Here is a 21,450-nt window from a genome sequence, read left to right on the forward strand (position 1 = left end):
ATTACATTCCTTCATGAAGAGGTAAAATAAAAACCAAATAATTATTATTATTACGGCTACACGGTTATTCCTTATTTTCTTGATATCCATGATAAACTCAATTTTGTTAAAAAGTGGATTTATCCGAGTTTCACTGATTGCTCCTTAATTTGTGTTTTTTTTGCCAATATTTGTTTCAAGTGATTTTCAAAAAACTCATCATTTCATTACTAATTTATTAAGACATATATAACAATACTCTTACCCTATACACGGAATATCATAAAATAAACAGCACTACATCATATTAAAATCGAAATTGGACACATCGTCGAATTGATTGGGCTGCCCCCCTTGGGAGTTCGGCATCGACTGTTGGCCCATTTGTCCTCTACCATTATTCCCCAATTGTTGTTGCATACTGTTTAGTATTTGTTGCCTATACTGCGGTTGCTAAAAACAATCAATCAAATCAAGAATTGCCTTAAGAAGCACCACCGGTAAGAAGAGGGTGTTTTAGGATTACTCACTTGTTGTAGAAGATGTCTTAGTCCGGGATTGTTGGTCATTACTGGTCTGATCATTCGTTGTTGTTGCGGATTGTTTGGTTGGGGCACTTGTGGGTTACCTTGGGCCGCCATTCGTTGCTGTGGGTAATTATAAATGTTAAATATGGTCCCACAGATTGTGTTTAAACGTTTTTTTTAACTTTTGCTCACACTTAAATAAATAAATAATAAAGACTTTATTTTTGACTAGGCGAATTTCAGCAATGCTACTTTTAACCGAGTACATAAATGATCAGTATACATAATAGATAATGTTTGGAATACAAAAATATAAAAGATTACCACTGTATCTAAATTCACAATCTTAATAATTATAAAGAAAAACAGAAAAAAAATATATAGGTAAATCCAAAATAATGAAATCATAAAAAATTAAATTATGAATTTAACGAACTAAACCATAAATTATTACAAATAACAATAATCCATGCATACAAAACAGTAATGGGCAAAAAATTCAATGTAATATCTATTTAAAAGACACAAGAAATAAGCAATAAGATGGAAAAAAAATGATGTAAAAAAAGCTTTGTTATTAATCTAATAAAGTGTCTGTACTTTTTTTTAAAAGCTTGTCTTTGCAAACCTATCAAGCTGGATGGTATTTTATTTAAAAATTTGCTGGCCCGGTAGCTAAAACAACCTCTGAAAAGGCCTGTTTGGTGTTTTGGTATTTCCAGTCGATTTCTGTACCGTGTATTTAAGTTGTGTACAGACGTTCTATATGATAGTTTGTCTATTAAATACTGAGGTGTTTGCGTTGTTATGAGATTATTTAGAAAGAAAGCAAAATGCAACTTTTGTCGTTTTTCGATATTAAGCCACTGTAGTTCTTTTATTTTGTGACTTATGTGATCCCTGATTCTTAAATTGAAAATTAATCGTGCACCATAATTCTGTATCTTTTGCAATTTAAACTTTGTCGCACAATCAATGAAAGGTCCGTAAACATAGTTGCCATAATTGGTATGAGAGAGCACCAGTGATTCACAAAGTATTTTTTTAAGTGCAAAATTGATAAAATGTTTTGCTTTTATAAAGATTTCTCAGCATAGTACGCTTTCTGGCATATTTTAGCAACATACGATTTAAATCTCAAATTGCTATGATGCCCAAGTTTTTGTACTCAGTAACCACCGGTACTCCCTCGCCCATCATTTTTACGTTTACGTTGGACAATACATAATCCCTCTTGTTACCAAAAAACATCACCACTGACTTCTTTGGATTCAATTTTAGACCATTTTTATTTAAATAAGCATGAATTTGATCTAAGCATTGGTTAAAGAAAACTGAATCAGACTATCATCAGCAAATTGCTTTAATTTACACTTGTTGGTTATACACCGGTGCATGTCCATCGTATAGATTACAAAGAGCAGCGGGCCCAATATGAACCTTGCGGCACCACACCACTTAAAACAGGCAGCACACTCGAAAACTTCCGGTTAATAATCACTCGCTGAGATCTTTGTGTTAAATAACCTCTTAAAAGTTTTATGGTTTGATCGTTAAATCCATAATACTGTAACTTGGCACACATAAGTTCTGGATCCAGCGTGTCAAAGGCCTTACACTTACCTCTAAAATCTTCGCATACTGCATTTCCGTATGCTGAGCGGCCTGTAACGCCTCTTGCAAGTGTGAGGTCTTCATATGACTGATCCTCTCCAGCTGGGTTTTGTATTGTTGCTCCTGCTGCTGGGCCGCCTCCAAAGTCTGCTTTAACTTGTTGATTTTTTCCAGGTTTTGCTGTCTTTCGACTTGCAGTTGATTTTCGAACGGAGCCCTCTGTACCGGCTGTCCCATCATTCCCGGTTGCATGTTCGGTTGATTTTGACCTAAAACAACCAGACAATTTGGGCAGAGGCCTTTTTTTTTTTGGTCGAATTTCCGGATCAAACTGGAACATCATCAGGACTAAAGATGGTAAAAAGGGCAAAAATATCTTAATTTGCAAGGGTGACTTTGTAGATCTAATAAAATGCGAGAAAAGATTTGTATAACGTGTATATAATTTCCATCAACTAATAGCAAAGTGCTTTCGGCTAATAAATAGCCCTCCTACCTAAAGGGTGTAAAGGATATAAGTAAACTTAAGAATTTCACTAAAATTATCCGACTTACAGGTCAAAATTTTACAGAAAATAAAACCCTCTCCCTAAAGGAGCCAAAACGTAATATATCATGACAAAACACACTATTTAAATAAAGATACGTCACAATTTAAAATTAGCAAAACTTATATAATTTAAAAGTTCAAACATAGACAACAATAACCATCAGTTAAAAAACTATATATACAGAGACAGAACGGTTAATAAAATTATGTGTTTAAAACGTAATAAAAGTGAGTCGTGTAACCATAACCAGAAATAATAAATATTTGAAATGGTAAAAATACTCCTTAGAAAGTAAGGACCAAATTAAGCTTTTTATCATATTGTGGAAACCACTGATTTTTAGTCGTTTTAACCTTGTCTGGGACACTAGATCTGTAAGATGTATTGACGGAACACCTTAATTTGTGTAAGTAATTTTAATACCTTTTGAAATTTAACAATTTAAATCTATATCTTATAAGTTTCCTTGGTTCTTTTATAGTATCCCTGATGATGTATAGTTATATGTCCGAAACATGTAGGATTAATATTTTAAATAAATTTAGTGGAGAATGACCGAAGTATCTTTAGTTACCCATTGATCTATTAACTCCATTGCAAGAATGGACTACTTCTTCAGCTTTTCGGTATTAGTTTTTTCGAGGTATTTTTTGATTTTCAGCCCTTTTTACAATTTTTTTAGGACTGATGACGTTCCGGCTTGGAGCGAAACTCGTGTAGTTGAATAAACTGATTCCTTGAGACCAAATAGATGAGGAATTTTTGTCGTGCAGGTCTTATAGAAGGTATATAAAATAATTGTTTGATATTATTCCAACTCTTACAAAAATCGCAATATTTTGAATACTCATTTAACGGTTTGGTTGATTTTAGTTTCGTATGAAAGCGAATGAGTTTTTTTATCGAGTTAACTTACCTTGTAAATAAAACAGTTGCCAAGTTATTGAGTAGTTTTTCAATGGATTAAGGAAATCTAGATATTGTCAAAGGCTTTACAAAACTCCAAATATCTTGAAAACACCCCATAAGGATTTGATTGTTTTTGGTATTACATGAAAGCCAATGAGTTGGTTGACAAAAAAGGTCCTTACGAGTTTTCTTGCAAATGCAAGTCTCGAAGTTAGTAAGTAGTTTTTTGAAAAATTGAAGAAATCTTGATGCCGTCAAAAGCTTAACAAAAATCTAAATATCCTAATAATCCCTATAACGATTTGATTGATTTTAGTTTGATATAAAAGCCAATGAGTTTCTTTACCAAAAAGGTCTTTAGAAGTTTCCTTGCAAATACAACAGTTTCCAAGTTATTGAGTAATTTTTCAATAGATTTAACAAATTTCGACACTTTCAAAGGCTTTGCAAAAATCTATCTATATTTTGCAAAACCCCTGTAACGATTTGATTGTTTGTTGAAGTTTTATATGAGAGCCAATGAGTTTCTTTACCAAAAAGGTCCTTAAAAATTTCCATGCAAATACAACAGTTTCCAGGTTATTGAGTAGTTTTTCAATTAATTGAAAAAATCTTGATATTGTTAAAGGTTTTACAAAAATCCAAATATCTTGAAAACCACTGTAACAATTTTATTGGTTTTAGTTTCATATGAAAGCCGATGAGTTTTTTTACCAAAAAGTTGCTTACAAGTTTCTTTGTAAATACAACAGTTTTCAAGTTATTGAGTAGTTTTTCAATAAATTGAAAAAATTCTTAATATTGTCAAAGGCTTTACAAAAATCTAAATATCTTGAAAACCCTTATAACAATTTAATTAATTCTTGTTTCATATAAAAACAGATAAGTTTGTTTACCAAAAACACCCTTACAAGCTTCCTTATAAATACAACCGTATTGGAGTTATTGGGTAGTTTGGATCAATTGGATTGAAAACAAATAAATTGCTACTCTTGGTACTACTACCTTGTTGTCCCACATTTTGCCCCATCATGCCGCCCGGTTGTCCGATGGGATTCCCCGGCTGCCCGATTTGTCCCATCGTATTACCCGGTTGACCTGGTTGCCCGATATTGCCACCCGGTTGATTAAGAGACTGACCGGACTGGTTGATGGTTTGTCCCGGTTGTCCCATGGCGGCACTCGGAGGGCCTAAACTGGAACCCGGTTGACCTGAAAAGCATTTTTAGGTTACGGTGTTGCACCAAGAAGACTATAGTCTCTTGTACGGAGCTTTTGTACCTTGGGGATTTAAATTTTGCGTGATCTGTCCGCCCCCCATTGACATCGTATTGGTTTGCGATATCATCATGCCTTGCTGGGCGTTTTGCTGTGACGTCACCGGATTATTCCCGGCGGTGCCCATCGTTCCCATGGGCAGTTGTGATCCCGGTTGACCGGGGTTCATCGGTTGACCATTTCCGCCCTGAAAATTCGAGTTAAATACCTTGAAAATGACTTAAAGTGATTTGTTACTCGCCTGTCTCATTTGGGTGGATTTTTGTTGCTGGATCACTTTACGTAGACGATCGACGAACGCCCCTTGATCGTTCGGTATGAAGCCCAAATACGCTTTTTTGTCGTTGGTGTAAAGCAGGATTAAGACTTTTATGTCGCAGGCTGCTGGGTTTGGGTTACTAGTGAAATGGACACAACCAGCCTATGAATCAAAAGCAATTGGGAAATTTTGAATCGATTCTAATGAAATCTTGACTGCAAAAATCATGTTCTAGTAATTGCAATGCGTCCTTATTAAATAAGTCTAGTGAGGACTTACAAATCCGGAGTTCATGACCCTCGTCAACGATTCCAAGGCTTCACACTGCGAGGGATGAAACAGCACCGATTTCGAATTTTTTAAGTAAGAACCGCCAATGTTGCCGATCAGCTGTTTGGGCATCAGTTGCATTATCAGTTTCTGTGGCCAACCGTCTGCTTTCCTAATAAATCAAAGAATAAAAACCCGCCTTTAACCTTACAATTTTTAACATACATCTCAGGTTCACCATCTTTACAAGTAGAAGAAACCTGACAGGGTACGTGTTTGGTGACTTTCTGCTGATCAGTGGGGTTTTTCGGCTTTTCGATCCATTCCAACACTCCGTGCCATATGGTGTGTCTCTCTCGCGCTCCCATTTGTTGCGAGGGCGGCTGCGTACTCTGTAAATCATATAAAAAAAAAATATATATATATATATAAATTTCCCAGGCTTTTTGGAGAGTTTTTATCAAGTGCTTGAGTTTACAGTATACAAAACATTTTGTAAAGAATGTTCTTCTGAATACCATGCCTTTTGTTTAATGAGAATATGACCACTAGTTTTTGAGATATTGGAGTTTTGGATAATGAAGAATCATTTTTTTCGGTACTGTCACCAAAAAGTGCCGATTTCTCGGACTAATTATATCATGAGGAACATTTGCAAAGAATATTCTTCTAAATATTATGCTTTTTGTTTCATGAGAATATTCAAACTAGTTTGTGAGATATTGGATCTTGTCACTGTAGGGGTCACCTTAAAGATCAAACCTAGTTTATACCATAAAGAACATTTGCAAGGATTGAGTTGTGATAAATTTATTGCGTAATTTTTTAAGCAACTGACCTTAGTACATCTAATCTCAACTGCCTAGAAGAAATAAACCATGATTTTGTTCTCCCAAGCGATCAACAGCTCATGTAACATCTTCCAGTGTTCATCGTTTTTTTCCAGGAAAAGAATTAACTTAATTTAAATGCTTTGTGCTCTCAATAGTTGACGAATCATTGACACATCACGACACAAGGCCATTCCATAATCTTTGATACCATCTATTGTACATAATATTATTATCAAAGTGTACATGTTGATTTAACTAATATTGTGATACATGTTTTGATCTATTGCATTGCCTATAAACTGGTATAACTTTTCTCACTATAACATCGATCTGTCATGAGTAATTACTGACATACCAATTCGTGAGCTGTATTTTTGGAAAATGTCTAATAAGTGCTACAAATGTACTTTTAAAAAAGATAAGGCAGGTCAAATGTTGTTTAGGTCGAGTATATCCTAGTTGGACCAGAAGAATGATGCATGTGTGCCCAGAATGCATATTTGACATTAGGAACACTCCATTTTTCTTATGGAGATGAAGATACTAAGGGAGACCACCATAGCTTAATTGAAAACGCAGATATCAAATATCATCAACAATTCTGATCATGCAGACAAAATAATTGACGTGAAAAAAGAGCTAAAAGATCTACAGCAAAAACAACATTTAAAACCCAAAAATTCAGGTGCAGTGGTTAAAGCAATCAAAGACACTAATAAGGAACTTATCCACTCAAGTGCAATTTTTAGTGTCAAAATCTCAAAGGTTAAAAAAGTACTGTTATGGAAAAACACTTTAACAATGACTCCGCAAGAAAGTACTTCCTCTGCTGGTGGAATATAAGCAGGCGTAAAAAACCAACTTTAAAAATTTCCAACAAAAATATTAGAGAATCTATGTTGGATATACATGTCAAATTTGTATGTTAACACTAAACCTAAAGACGTAGTGGGAGTATTAGGTCTAAAGCATGCGGATATCTACCAATGTTAAAAAATTGCTTCAAAGTTTAAGAAGCTTCACAGAGCAGCATTTAGGTTAGGAATTCCAGAAGATCAAATGGAGAAAAAACAATTATTTTAGGGCCTCAATAGAAATTCTACTAGAATTCCTCAACAAGATGCGAGGCAATAATTCCTGAAAGTCAAATTACGTAAAACCAACTAAAAAGCTCTTTAAAGATCACACATATCAACCCCTGGTCGATCTGCAACATTCTGCTGTTCTCATCTGTACAGGCGATTGATTTTTTAAAGCCCAACTATTTAGAGTGTTTATTTTTTTGTAACATTTTCTTGAGCCTATTAATAATAATCATACCCTTATAGATGATATATTGGTAAATAGTAAACAAGTGTTATTAGATTTTAGTACGGTTTTTCCGTGAACACCGATTGATATTGTCCATGAAGCAATTTCTTGCACAATTAAGTGTGGTACGCCTAAGCTGCCTGAAGCCATCAATCATGAATAGAAGTTTTATTAAACAACTTTAATTAATTTACTGGCATTCTTTGTATGTATGTGGAGAGTTGAACTCTAAGATGGACATTTTTCATGATAATATAATATGTTTATATGATCGGTTAGTTATTTTAAAAGAACCAGAGTATACTTGGTTAACATATAAAAAACAATGACTTCATTAAAACATAAGGCATTTCACAGGTTTAAGACTCTCAAAATCCCAAGAGAATCCTACTAAACTAACTGTCTCTTTTGCTATTAAATTAGAAAAGAAATACAATTTTTCTATGCAAATTAATGATTGCAAAGGACCCAGTAAAAGTAAATACTTGCGACATTTTTTGCGGGAAAATAGTTAATAAAAATATAAATTCAATAGCATTCAATTTCCAATAAAATAAATAATCATTTAATTGACAATATACCTATACTTGATATTACAGGGTTGTTACATCATTTTCTTAGCCAAAACTGGTCGCTGAAGGTATTAAAAGCAATACCCTGAGAGTTGATGGAATATCTTGCCTTAATGTTTCAAGGCATTAGTCAATATTAAAAATGTTTCCTTGGAAACTAGCATTGTTCCACATATGCCGCATCAAAGATGTCGAAAAAAGTAGTTAGGCGCCAAATGACAGGCTTTCTATAGGACAAAAATGTAATTCCCGTCCAAACCACAATTATTTACTCACGTTCTAATATTGATTTTTCTACTTTACACATTTGATGACATCAAAGTGGAATGCTCTTATGAAGAATGTTGATTTGATCTATTTTTGGTTTGACCTATTGTCAAACATATTTAATGAAATCTTGAATAATTTTAAAAGGTTTAAACGTGTACATGTTTACAAAAATTACTTTCATTTCATTTATCATTGTAGTTAAAAAAAATTTGTCACTTTTTACCTTTATAGACAAGATTTGTACCGTTTATAATAAGAGATAATAAACTTTATTTTACTTGACTCACCTGAGCTTGGGAAGTAATCACCGGATTGTTCTGGGACACTTGGGGCATCGAGGTGGGCAACTGGCCCGGGTTTTGGGCCATCGAGGGCTGAATGTTCTGTTGCGGATTTAAAATTTTATTGATCGGCGAGTTTGCGTTTACTAAAACAACAAATACAAACATTTCTTTTAAAATATATCGCAAATTTTCCAGTGCTTCCTCTTACTTTGCCCAAATTGATTGACATTGACCCCACCGGTAGATATGGAGGGTGGCTGATTCAGTTGCGCTATAAGGGCACTACCCCCGCTTGTTGTGTTCACTTGGGGTTGATTGGGATTCACTTGAGGCATGTAGGGTCGCGGCTGTTGGGTTGGGGGCGGCATTTGCCAACCGGGTCTTACACCAGCTAAATTATTCATATTTTTTTTTATTTTTATAAATTTTAAGAATATATTCTTTGTCTTACCTGTAGCGGCATGGTAACCGGGTGGAGCAGGCATTGGGAGACCCATGGGGCCCATAGGACCCATCTGGTTTGGCTGCATGATTCTTCCCACTAATTTAAAATGTGATAATTCAAAAACTAGTACATTTTTATGATAGTTTACGTTAAAAATTAAAGCAGTTCATAAGGAATTATTTGATGTATTAAGGATTCTTGTAGGTCAAGAACTTAATACATCAAACTAACATACATCAAGTTTAACTCAAGTTAGACTTAAGGTTATGAGGTTGAACCCAAGTTAGGATAAAATTTGACTAATTTAGATACTTTCGAGAAATTTTTGTGCATATTGTTTTAGTAGATTCCCTAAAGACCAACTTTATAAATAAAACATCATTTTATGTGAAAGATTGACTTACTTTGATTAGCACTTAATTTCACAAAAATTGAACTTCATCTAATTCCAAAACCCCTAGAGGAATTTCCAGGATATTTTCACTAAAACCTGAACCACTTCTTGATGAACAATTTCATATATTAAGAATTCTTGTATCTCAATAACTTCCCGAGTTTTTCAAAAGTTTTTCTTACCTTGTGGATGATTTGGTGACCTGTAAGCGGGACTCTGACCCATGCCACTGGAAACTGTAGGAGAGTTATTTCCGATCATATTCGGATTCTGTGGTGTTCCTAGTTGGGTATTAGCATGTATGGGACTGTCATTGCCTGGCAGTGGACTGGGCATTGATGCCACAGGCATACAGGACACCGGCTGTGCCTGATTATTAACACTTCCCGGAGGTGGGCTCACTGGTCTTTCTTTTAGACTTTTAGGTGTAAATTGAGTATATAGATATGTAAACATTGATTATTCACTCACCTGTAACCTTTCAATAATACTAAATGTCTTGGGTCTTTCGCATAGTTTTTAGTTTGTGAAGATGACAAATCCCCACCGGCTTTCTCAAATAGTTTGTATAAAGGAGGGATTTTTCTTGGTGATATCACTGTCAGATTAATACCTTTCTAAAATAGATGTTTAAACCCTGGAAATAACCTGCTATGCCACTTACCTCCAATAAAACCGAAGCCAACTGCTCACAATTCTTGCCAGAGTAAGTCTGGCATTCCAATACAGGCATCATATAGGGAGGAGAGTTGCAAATTAAAATCAAATGTTTTTGTACCACAATATTTGGGTCCCTTTTTGGCTGCAGCTCCTCAAAGCAGCACAAAGCTGTCGCTAATCCTTCCGCTATGTTACCATGAGACTCACCTTTGCCACCAATAAGCCTAAAAAACCTATTTACAACACCCTTGAAAAGATATACACATTAGATTTACTCTAATCTGTCAATCGATGCTAAAACTTTAGATGGGCTAGTAAATGGTCCAAAAGTGTCTGTAGCCAAATTGGGTAAACAGTCAGCGGCTTGATAAGTAACAATGCCATAAAAAGAGCTCGAGTTCTCTGAGGCTAGAACTGTGTCATCTATGCTACCTTGGTTAAAATACCTAGGACATTAAACAGTTTTTAAGATATAATGGTACTTATAATGGTTCTTACTCTAAGGAAGGAATAATATAGTTTGTTTTTATGTCGGAAATGTAGGCCCCATTTACTGCGGTGGCTTCGATAAGGAAGACCACGTCGGCTTGCAGGCAATGCTCCGGAGGACACACGACCATTTTAAACGTTTATAAAGAAGAAATACGCTATTAATTATAGTTCTTAGTAGTTTAATTAGATGATGAAATGGACATTTTATTGTTTTTGTTTCTTTTTTCAAGTTTGTTTTTTTAGGTTAGTTTTTTTACTGTCAGAGTTGACGGATGACAGCAAGTGTCAAAACGTTGAGTGACCGGTTGCATAGTCGAACGCTCCCCATGACTGTCAACCAGACAGATGTTTGTTGCGCAACAACGGACCATGGACGTCACAAATTTTTTAACGGTCGGTTGAAAAATACGCGGTTTTTGCACCAATTTTTTAGTTAGTTGTTACTTTTTAAGTTTTATTAATTTAAACAAAAAAAAACTTTGTTAATTGTGTTATTTTAATTGTTTACTGTTTTATAAAATATGTCCTTTAGCAAAGCGAAGATTATAAGATTTAACGACACACGTAAGTATTACCCGTCAGGGTTCCTTTGTTGTCTACTTCTAGGATCTGAATTTTTATTAATTTTTCTAATTATGCAGCCAACAGCGGTCTTACTAAAAGCAAACCGTTGGAAAAGGTCAGGAAACCTGAAAATCGTAGCTGCAGCCCCACAAACTCTGAGAATGGCTCAGTTAAAAGTGTCCCAAGCAACTTTAAGACTGTAAGTGGGTTTCAGAATAATTTGATAAGTAGTATGGCTTAATTTATACTTAGCTATATAAATAAGTTAATTTATACGGTTCTCTCCTTAAATCTCCTTTAAAAACCCTATTTTCTAGTCCTAACAGAGTGTTATAGTACTACCACTTGTCGAAGAAACATAACCTCATTTGTAGCAAAACCTTTTATGATTGTTTTTTTTTTTCTTAGTTTATTCTATATTTTATACATAAGATTTAACCTTCAATTTGTAAACAAGATGTATTCTATACTAATAAATAAATTTGAATTTGAATTCATATTCTTGATTATATTCAAGTTGTTACAAGTGATAATTGCTAAATTTTGGTATAAAATGGCTCAGTGAAAAGTGTCTCAAGCAACTTTAAGACTGTAAGTGGGTTTCAGAATAATTTGATAAGTAGTATGGCTTAATTTATACTTAGCTATATAAATAAGTTAATTTATACGGTTCTCTCCTTAAATCTCCTTTAAAAACCTTATTTTCTAGTCCTAACAGAGTGTTATAGTACTACCCCTTGTCGATGAAACATAACCTCATTTCTAACAACAACCTTTATGTTTAACTTTTCCTTTGTTTATTCTATATTTCCTTATAAACTTTACAAGTTTAATATTGTTGTTTAATGTACTTAGCGCAGTTTATGAGGTTATGTTTTTTCAAACGGTAATACTGGTAGCAATTTCCCAAATATCACATACCAGAAAACGATATGCCAATAATGCTTTCCACCCCATTTTAGCCAACTTTACCAAAGAAAACCAAAACGGCCACATCAGCCACAAAAACTATAACCCCAAAAGACTTATTCAATAACGATCTCAAAGCTTTAAAAGAAAAAACTGCGGAATGTGAAAACAAGACTGTATACATTCATAAACTGTCCGAGGAGCTGGACCAGTTGAAACTTGAAATTGACAGTTTAAAAAAGGACAAGGAGACACTGGCCAGGGAGCATCAAAACGAGATGCAAAACTTAGAGTGTGAAATGCTAGAGTTAATGTCCAAATTGCAAAAACTCTCCGAAGAGTCTATAATAAAGGAAAAAGAAGCTGAGGAGATATTGCGGAAGGAAGTGGAAGGTCTAAAGAAGTCTCACGAGTATAAAGTTGGCCAGGTGGTGTTGGACTATGAAATTAAGCTGAAGGACTTGAAAGAAGCCAATGAGGGGGACGTAAAAGAGAAATTGGAAAAACTCGAACAACATTGGAAAGAAAAAGTTAGTATTTTTGCAATATTTATTAAACATATTAATTTATTATTGTTGCAGCTGGAGAATAAGGAAGCAGAATCAGCGGCCATCCTAAAAGAATGCCAAGAGATCAGCGAATACAGCATAATCCAATGTGAACTGGAAAAAAAAGAAATTCAAAAGTTATTAGACAAAGAAAAAATGTCCGGTGAGGCCTTAAAAATAAAATATGATAAATTATTGGAGAGTAAACAGGAGCTGGAGGCCAGTTGGGAGACCAAGGAACAAGAGCTGAACAGTAAAATTGACAAACTGACCGGTATCATTAAGGAAAAGGACGAAGTATTGGCAAAACTGCAGGTGGAAGTGAAAGCCTATCAAGTGACCATCAGTAGTTCGCAAGTCACTATTGAAGTGCTGAAAAGGAGGTTGATTGATTCTGATAGGGATGTGGAGCAATTGAAACTGGAACTTTCTAAGTAAGTGTGAAGAGTATCTTTATAATGTATATTTAATTTAGTGTATTGCATCTGTGGCAATCTGCCAGAAAAACAAGGAATGACTTAGAAAGGCATAAAAGTGCCTGGAAGATTAATCCAAAGGCCTAAAAACTTTAATTCCCTTGAAGAGACTTTAATTATTCATTTATTAATTTGAAGGCAAATTGACTCCAAGTTTAAGACTTTTGAAGACATTTTGACCCCAAAATCCTGGAAGGTTAATTTAATTTCTTTGAGTATTTGGAAATGCCATAAAATGTCTGGTAGAAGCTTGAAATGCTCTGGATGCCTGTAATGAAATTCAATTTTACTCCAGAAACTTGGAACATATTAAAAATAACTATAAATTCGTGGTAGAAGGTTAAAATGGCTTCAAATAAATGCCCGGACAAAATCAAGTAGTGCCTGGAATAAAAATGCATTTTTTCCCTTCTAGGTGTGAAACTAAACTTTTAGACTACGAGAGTAAACACTTCCACTTAACCGAGCAGCTAAAAGAGTCCCAACAATGCATCGAAGACCTGGAACTCCAATATAATTCCAGTTGTGTCCTAAACCAGGGCTCTATCAACAAAATTAAAGAAAAATTCACTGACCAAGTGGATCATCTTAAGGAGCAAGTGAGAGACTATTCTAAAAAGGTCTTTATTGATTTTTTTTTTTAGTTAATTTCATTATGATAAAAACAAATTACAGATTGACGCCGAGGCGTGCCTAAAGAACGACATAATGCAGCAACTGAACGACAATATAGAAACGATGAAGAAAATCAACAGTGAACTGCAGAAAGCGGAAGAAACCCTGGATATCTTGAGCGAGGAGAACGACTTGTTAAAAGAAGAAGTGGAGGCCAAAGAAAAAATCATCGGGGAACTAAAACAAACGATAACGGAAAGGGAGGAAGTCAACAAGGAATTAAACGATAAATTTCTGTTTTACAAAGACGTTTTGGAGGAGTACGAACAAGAAGCTTCGGAAAGTTCACAAACCCGGAAGAAGTACATAGAAATCAGTGGCAAGTATGACTCTTTGCTGCAGGATTTCGAAACGGTGGAAATGGAAAATAGACGGTACAAGAGCGAGATGGAGAGCCTGACGAAGAAGCTGGAGCATCTGCTGACTGTCCAGGACCAATTCGAGAAGGTTAAGAAGGACAAAGATATTTTGGAGAGTGAGAATTTATTTTATAAAACGAAGGTAAATATTAACGCAGGTCAATATAGCTTTTCATTTTATGAGGTGTTTTTAGATGTTGTTTCGCTTTTTACTTATTGCTTTCTAGTACTTCTAGCCGTGTTTTAATTATATATATAGCTAGCTATAATTATATTATAGCTCGCTTGTAATGGTATCTTTTAATTCATTTATTAACTCTTTGTAATTCACATTCTTAGTTCTCTCTGCTGTTGTAAGTTTCTGTATATGTTTTTTCATGATTGAAGTTTACCCTCTATGGTTGGCATCTTTGTGGGTGCTGAATCCACAATTTTCTTAAGTTCCTGAAAGTTATTAGTAAGAATAGCGTTTGTACATCAAAGCAGAGATACCAAAGTACTGTAAAAGAACTCGTACCTATATGCATTTAGGTTTTGCATTAAATCTGCATTTCTTTGATTGCATTAGAAAAAAGGGACATTTGTTGACTACTTGATGTTCACAATAATGATTATGGTTCAACTATAACTCGAAAAATTTAGTTCATATTCCAGGCACTCGGGCTCCACAATGTTCCCTAGACAAATATTGTTTTTATTCCAGGCAGTTGATCCGAATCATGCTTCAAATAATTTGAATTCTCCGCCAAAATTTCGAGACATAAATTTAAACTTCCCGCCGAATCGCGATCAAGCAACGCCACCTTTTCAAACTTTCAAAGGCGATTCATCAGTTTGGGGCTTTTGCAGTGAGGGGGGCAAGGACGGGTATTGAGATAATTATAGGAGGGATTTTTCGAAAAACTACACCACAGGATAAAATTCAAATTTCGCTGCTTTTGTCTGATTTAAATCTCCCGCCATCACTACTCAATGCCGTTAAGCGTCATTTTTTTCAAAATTCAAATTTTCCGCGAAATCGATCACTTGACATTGCCGGCACTATTCCCATAAAAATCAATATAGTGCCACGTTCACACAGCACGTTTTTTACCTTTAAAAGAAACTCCTTTTATATTGATTGAGTGGTAAAAAGATAGAGGTAATGATTAAAGGGCGAATTTATTGAAAAACTATGCCAGAGAAAATTGTTATTATACGTGGTAACTCAATTTGTTAATTAATTTCCAATAATGCTTAATTTAGTAGAATAAAATTCAAATTTCCCACGTTGAAATTGACATTTTGAGTTGATTGTTTGTTAAAATTATTTTTATTTTCAACTAAGCGCTTCCTTATTTCATTAGACACTTTTTCTATTAACTTAATTTAAATTTACCGCAAAATCATCAAACTGAAATTCAAATTGCCCGCCAATTCGCGCAATCGACAGTTACGGTAAACGACAAAATAAAGGTACGTTCACACGCTGTTTTACGCTTGATGCAAAAATGCAAACAAGAAGACTCGCCACTTTCGCGTCATCCTTCACCCAGTCAACACGTGGCCGTTCATTTTCCTTTCCTATCCTTCAGATTCCTTTCCTAAACCCTTTCCTACCCACCCCTTGCCGGTTTCTATAACGTGCATTTAAGTATTAAATTTTTTGTGAAAGTTATCGATTCGGGAAACATGGTACATACCCGACGGTTTTCGTGCTGGCAGATTGCCTAGTAGCAGAGCCAATAACCTAGCAAGCAAGCAAGGAGACTCGGCGACTCGCCACTGTAGGGCCTTAACAATAAGTAGCATAAGGATGGGTACATGTTGTAAACGATTGAGAATCTTATGAGAAGCCGGCGTTTTTCTATTTTTCAATGTACTTACGAAAAATTCTTATTATAGTAGAATAAAATTCAAATTTGGCGCCATTTGAGACATTTAAATCTCCCGCCACTACTACGCATTTCCGTTTTTCATACAGCCTGTAATTATTGCTGCTAACGAAATGTTTAAATCTCGTTGCGCCTATTAGTATCGTTGTTAAACACAGTTGTTTGCTACAGCCACTACGTTAAGCTACGTTTACATCATAAACCTTACATTTTGAGATTAATATCTATAACTAAAAATATAAGTAGGGTCAGTGTAAACGGAACGTCTCCTTTTGTTGTATATTGAAATAAATGCGAGGGGAATAATTAGCAAAGGTATAAATTGCCATTTAGCTAGTGCCTTATATTGACAAATTTCAATAGTTTATATTTAGACGATATAATTATAAGCAATTAATTTCGAATTTCCCGCCCAAAGGGACAAATCGCACTTTAGTTCCCGCCAAGCAGGTTAGCACCTTAAGGCTGAACCACACTAAGATTAAGTGAGCACCCTAACGTCACTATACTTTTTGTCACTTAATTATGTTAAATAAAGGACTTTTTCGATGTTTTATACTTTTCTAAATGAATATTGAAATTCGGGATGCTGAAATAGGTGTTCAATGAATTTATTTGAAGAATCTGTGTGCCAGTTTTCAAGTCTCCAGGTTACTCAGGTTCAGAGCGTTTGTCCCTGGGCATAAATTTCTTCCTCAGAAAATATCTTGCAACTTTCAATGCTGATTTCTCAGTTATTTTTAATTTTTGGAAAAAACGCTGAAATAGGTAGTAAAAATAGATAAATCTTCCAATATCTCATGATATACTGCAAGAATATCAATGATTTCTTCAATTATAGTTAAGGAAACATTCAAGGAATCCCACGATTTAAAAATCGTACCACTTTGATCATCAGATGCTTAGATATTGGCTGCTATAGGTGCTTGGCACAATAGATCAATGATTTTATTGAGTGCAAGCACTCTTATGATAAACCTCCCAATATTTCTTCATCTCATGCAAAAATTTCAACGATTTCTTCAATTATAATTAAGGAATCTTGAAAAGGATGACACAATTTTGATGATCAGGTATATTGATTTACAAAAGATAAATCATTTTATATTCAGTACAGGCACTCTTGTGATTTGGACATTTCTTATATATACTCAACACAATCAAACGTGTCTGGCAAATCCGTCAATATCTTGATACCTGAAGACCAAAATCAGGTTATATATTCTTAAATCTTGAGATCCATTTGATGTATGCTTCAACTAGATCGAAAGAATCATTGCAGTAGAACTTACAATATTGGAAGTTTTATTATAGGAGCTCCTGTACTTAACACAATCAATCATCTTTGGCAAATTTGCTTAAGTAAACTCAACTGCCTGGAAGAACTATAGGAACTTTCGTCCAGGCAGTTGAGTTAAATCTGATACTCTGTAAAACTTCTTCAAATATACTCAACAACTAGGAATAAATAAAGATTTACTTCCAGGCAGTTGAGCTGGATCTTCTTGATCAAGAATCACCCCATTTTGATCATCAAGTGCTTGGATAAAGGCTGATTTACAACAGATGAATGATTTTATGGAGTACAAGCACTCCTGTGATAAATCTTTCAATATCTCATGATATACTGCAAGAATATCAATGATTTCTTCAGTTATAGTTAGGGAAACATTCAAGGAATCCCATGATTCAAAAATCATACCTCTTTGATCATCAGATGCTTCACAATAGATCAATGATTTTATTGAGTGCAAGCACTCTTATGATAAACCTTCCAATATTTCTTCATCTAATTCAAGAATTTCAACGATTTCTTCAATTCTAATTGAAGAATCTTGAAAAGGATGACACAATTTTGATGATCAGGTATATTAATTTACAAGAGATAAATCATTTTATATTCAGTACAGGCACTCTTGCGATTTGGACATTTCTTATATATACTCAACACAATCAAACGTGTCTGGCAAATCCGTCAATATCTTGATACCTGAAGACCAAAATCAGGTTATATATTCTTAAATCTTGAGGTCCATTTGATGTATGCTTCAACTATGATCGAAGGAATTATTGCAGTAGAATTTACAATCTTGGAAGTTTTATTATAGGAGCTCCTGTACTTAACACAATCAATCATCTTTGGCAAATTTGCTTAAGGAAACTCAACTGCCTGGAAGAACTATAGGAACTTTCGTCCAGGCAGTTGAGTTAGTGCTGATACTCTGTTTATCCTATAAAACCTCTTCAAATATACTCAAGTACTTGGAATAAATAAAGATTTATTTCCAGGCAGTTGAGCTGGATCTTCTTGATCAAGAATCACACCATTTTGATCATCAAGTGCTTAGATAAAGGCTGATTTACAAGAGATGAATGATTTTATCAAGTACAAGTACTCCCGTGATAAATCTTCCAATATCTCATGATATACTGCAAGAATATCAATGATTTCTTCAATTATAGTTAAGGAAACATTCAAGGAATCCTACGATACAAAAATCGTACCACTTTGATCATCAGATGCTTCGATATTGGCTGCTTTACAAAAGATCTATGATTTTATTGAGTGCAAGCACTCTTATGATAAACCTCCCAATATCCTCATCTAATGCAAGAATTTCAACGATTTCTTCAATTATAATTGAAGAATCTTGAAAAGGATGACACCATTTTGATTATCAGGTACCTATATATTGATTTACAAGGGAAATTCGGTACAGGTACTCTTGTGATTTGAACATTTCTTACTTATACTCAACACAATCAAACATGTCTGGCAAATCTGTCAATATCTTGATACCTGAAGACCAAAATCAGGTTATATATTCTTAAATCTTGAGATCCATTTGATGTATGCTTCAACTATGATCGAAGGAATCATTGCAGTAGAACTTACAATATTGGAATCTAATCAATTTAATTGAAGAATCTGTGTGCCAATTTTCAAGTCTCCAGGTCACTTAGATCCAGAGATATGATCATTTTGTCCCTGGGAATAAATTTTTTTTTTTCAGAAAATATCTTCAACTTCCGAGACTGATTTCTTTATAATGGCTACACAAATGAATCAAATAATAGAACTTTTTTAGAATGAAAATAGCCGAAACGTTGCAACACTGCTCCTCTGCAACGTTGCTAAATTACAATTCAATCAGTAGTATATACCTTGAAAAACTTCCTTTGTTAAATAGTGTAATCTAGGATTGTAACAAGACCCTTATTAAATTAATTTTTTCAGTTGGAAGAACAAAAACTGAAGAAACACTACAAACTGGCGGCGAAAGACAAGGAAAACATCGGCAGTCCGAACCGTTCTGTTGTAGAGAGCCCTAATAGAGGCTCCCCATTCCGTGAGCGAAACTAACCCCACTTTTTATATTTTCACTTTAATTAGTACTAATATTTAAGCTGCGGTAAGTATAGGAAAGAAAATTAACCTCAAAAGGCCCAAAGACGGTCTCGATTTATATTTTGTGTTTGTACCAAAAGGCTGAGTAGTTTGTGTTCAGTACCAATATAGTTTTATCAATGTTTATTAAATATTTAAAAAAAAATTGAGTTTTGTTTGTACTTAATAATGACTTTAATTTGTTAGGGAACATCCTATATATATATATGGTGAAAATAAGGAATAAAATGTATCACTATTTAAATAAGAGTTATTAAAAGGTCATATGTTATTATCCCTATTTTGTCATAAATAATTTGTAAAACCAGCGTATTTCCTTATAAGGAGTGAGTGAGTGAGAGTTTTTTTACTTATATGCCAAATTTAATTTATTGTTACCAAACATTCCATTTAGTCGTTATTTATTTAACTTATTTTAATTTGTATGTGTTTTTTCATATTTCAAGTAGCGCTGATTGCCTTAGGGTTTTAGTTGTTTATTGTTAGAACATTATTTGCTAGTCTGGCACTGTATCAATCACCGATCATTTTTTTTAGATAAGTGCTTTTTTTTATTAACGTAATCACTAATAAAACATTGAAATACATACCGAGTGTTTTTATTCTTCCTATGGTTTCATCATAAGTGAGGATGACCCGATAAGTGATCGAGACGTTGGTATGAACGTGAAATGGGAATCTTTATAAGGTCGTATCCCTGCGAAAAGTCACTAAGTAACATTTTACAGAAAAATTAACTAACTGCGTCCCATATTATATTTTTATTATATCTTTAATTTTATAAAGTCACTAACTGTATAAATTTACTAATAAGTTATTTTTTTATGTGTTAAAAATCACCAAAAGAATAAAAGTAAAAATCCCTTATGCGAAAAACCATTAGGTAACTTAATGACTTTTCGTATAAAAGATTTATGCGCGTTCAAATATCGCGGCATTTCAAAATATCATCAACAGCAGTTAGTGATCTCTGGCCTAACTGGCGCCAGTGTTTACGTGTACTTCAATCGATACGCACCTGATTATTTTTTGCCGTAAGATAGATATATTTGCTTGATGTAAAGACTTAAAATCTTAATATAAGAGTACGACTTAGTATTAAGTGAACCACATTGACAACGATGAGTTCTCGAAGCTTAAAGCTTCTAAAACTAGCTTTGAATAAGGTAAGTAAAAAAACTTAACCTTAAAAATGAAAACATTTAGCTTCACGTTTGCTTAAAACCTAAAAATATTATAACATTTGAGATGTTTAAGACTAAAAAAACGTACTTACGGTTTAATGTTTTTAGCTTTTTCATTTATATTTTAAATGGCTTCTTTTAAATAAAATTGGCAGTTAATTATTTTTCGCATAATGTTAAATTTGATTTTTGTAAAATTAGGTATTTTTTATTTGCTTGTAATAAAATTAAAATGATAGAAATTTTAGTAGTGTGCACTTAAATAAATTAATTTAGGACTACATTATACATATAGTTTCGTTTAAATTTTAGGAAAAAAACGATCAAATCCCTATACATGTCACGGCAGATAATGAGAATAGTGAAAGTGTATGTTCAGCCCCCGCCCCCAGTAACGTTGAAGTAAAGTGTTCTGTAAGCAAAATAATGATAATAATAATAATAATAATAATATTGAGATTAAGATTAGGAATATTTTTCAATAATTGCAGAATCCATTCATTGTTGAGGAAATAGCTTCCTGCAGCAGCACAATTAGGCCTTTAGGGGATTCAAATAGAGAACGTAGAAGCCCACTGCCAATTGCTGTATTTGACGATTTTGAAGTCTGTTTAAATAAAACTGCAACATTTTATGATTAAAACATCCTTCTATTGCAGGATGAATCAGACGATGACTCTGTAGCAGACAAGAATTGGGTACCAAGTTAGCCAAGTTACCCAAGCCAGTTAACTGCGACACTTGTAAATATAAGTGCAGCACTATTTTTAGTGAAGAAGACAGGCTTAACATTTGCAAATACTT

General features: G+C 34.1%; 2 protein-coding genes across 4 annotated transcripts; one reads left to right on the plus strand and one right to left on the minus strand.

Moving 5' to 3' along the window:
* Positions 1–200: 200 nt before the first annotated feature.
* Positions 201–10,890, minus strand: LOC126749483 (mediator of RNA polymerase II transcription subunit 25-like). 2 transcript variants are annotated; one of them, XM_050459175.1, is made up of 16 exons: positions 10,655–10,890; positions 10,432–10,602; positions 10,161–10,380; positions 9,968–10,113; positions 9,679–9,914; positions 9,109–9,198; positions 8,866–9,048; positions 8,661–8,800; positions 5,613–5,779; positions 5,397–5,559; positions 5,100–5,279; positions 4,862–5,045; positions 4,586–4,792; positions 2,130–2,389; positions 510–626; positions 201–432 (listed from the first exon to the last, which is right to left on the minus strand). In XM_050459175.1, exons 1-16 carry the CDS (start codon positions 10,774–10,776, stop codon positions 277–279), a joined length of 2,742 nt encoding a protein of 913 aa, XP_050315132.1. In that variant the 5' UTR covers positions 10,777–10,890; the 3' UTR covers positions 201–276. The 2 variants fall into 2 exon arrangements, with proteins under 2 accessions (XP_050315132.1, XP_050315131.1); XM_050459174.1 differs by having other exon boundaries at positions 4,583–4,792.
* A 141-nt stretch (positions 10,891–11,031) lies between these two features.
* On the plus strand, positions 11,032–20,041 carry LOC126749484 (uncharacterized). 2 transcript variants are annotated; one of them, XM_050459176.1, is made up of 7 exons: positions 11,032–11,212; positions 11,290–11,411; positions 12,175–12,651; positions 12,703–13,103; positions 13,561–13,765; positions 13,821–14,321; positions 19,292–20,041. In XM_050459176.1, exons 1-7 carry the CDS (start codon positions 11,170–11,172, stop codon positions 19,415–19,417), a joined length of 1,875 nt encoding a protein of 624 aa, XP_050315133.1. In that variant the 5' UTR covers positions 11,032–11,169; the 3' UTR covers positions 19,418–20,041. The 2 variants fall into 2 exon arrangements, with proteins under 2 accessions (XP_050315133.1, XP_050315134.1); XM_050459177.1 differs by lacking the exons at positions 11,032–11,212; positions 11,290–11,411 and adding an exon at positions 11,660–11,803.
* The last annotated feature ends 1,409 nt before the right edge of the window (positions 20,042–21,450 follow it).

Source organism: Anthonomus grandis, unplaced genomic scaffold, assembly GCF_022605725.1.
Source record: "Anthonomus grandis grandis unplaced genomic scaffold, icAntGran1.3 ctg00000121.1___fragment_1, whole genome shotgun sequence".
NCBI lineage: Eukaryota > Metazoa > Arthropoda > Insecta > Coleoptera > Curculionidae > Anthonomus > Anthonomus grandis.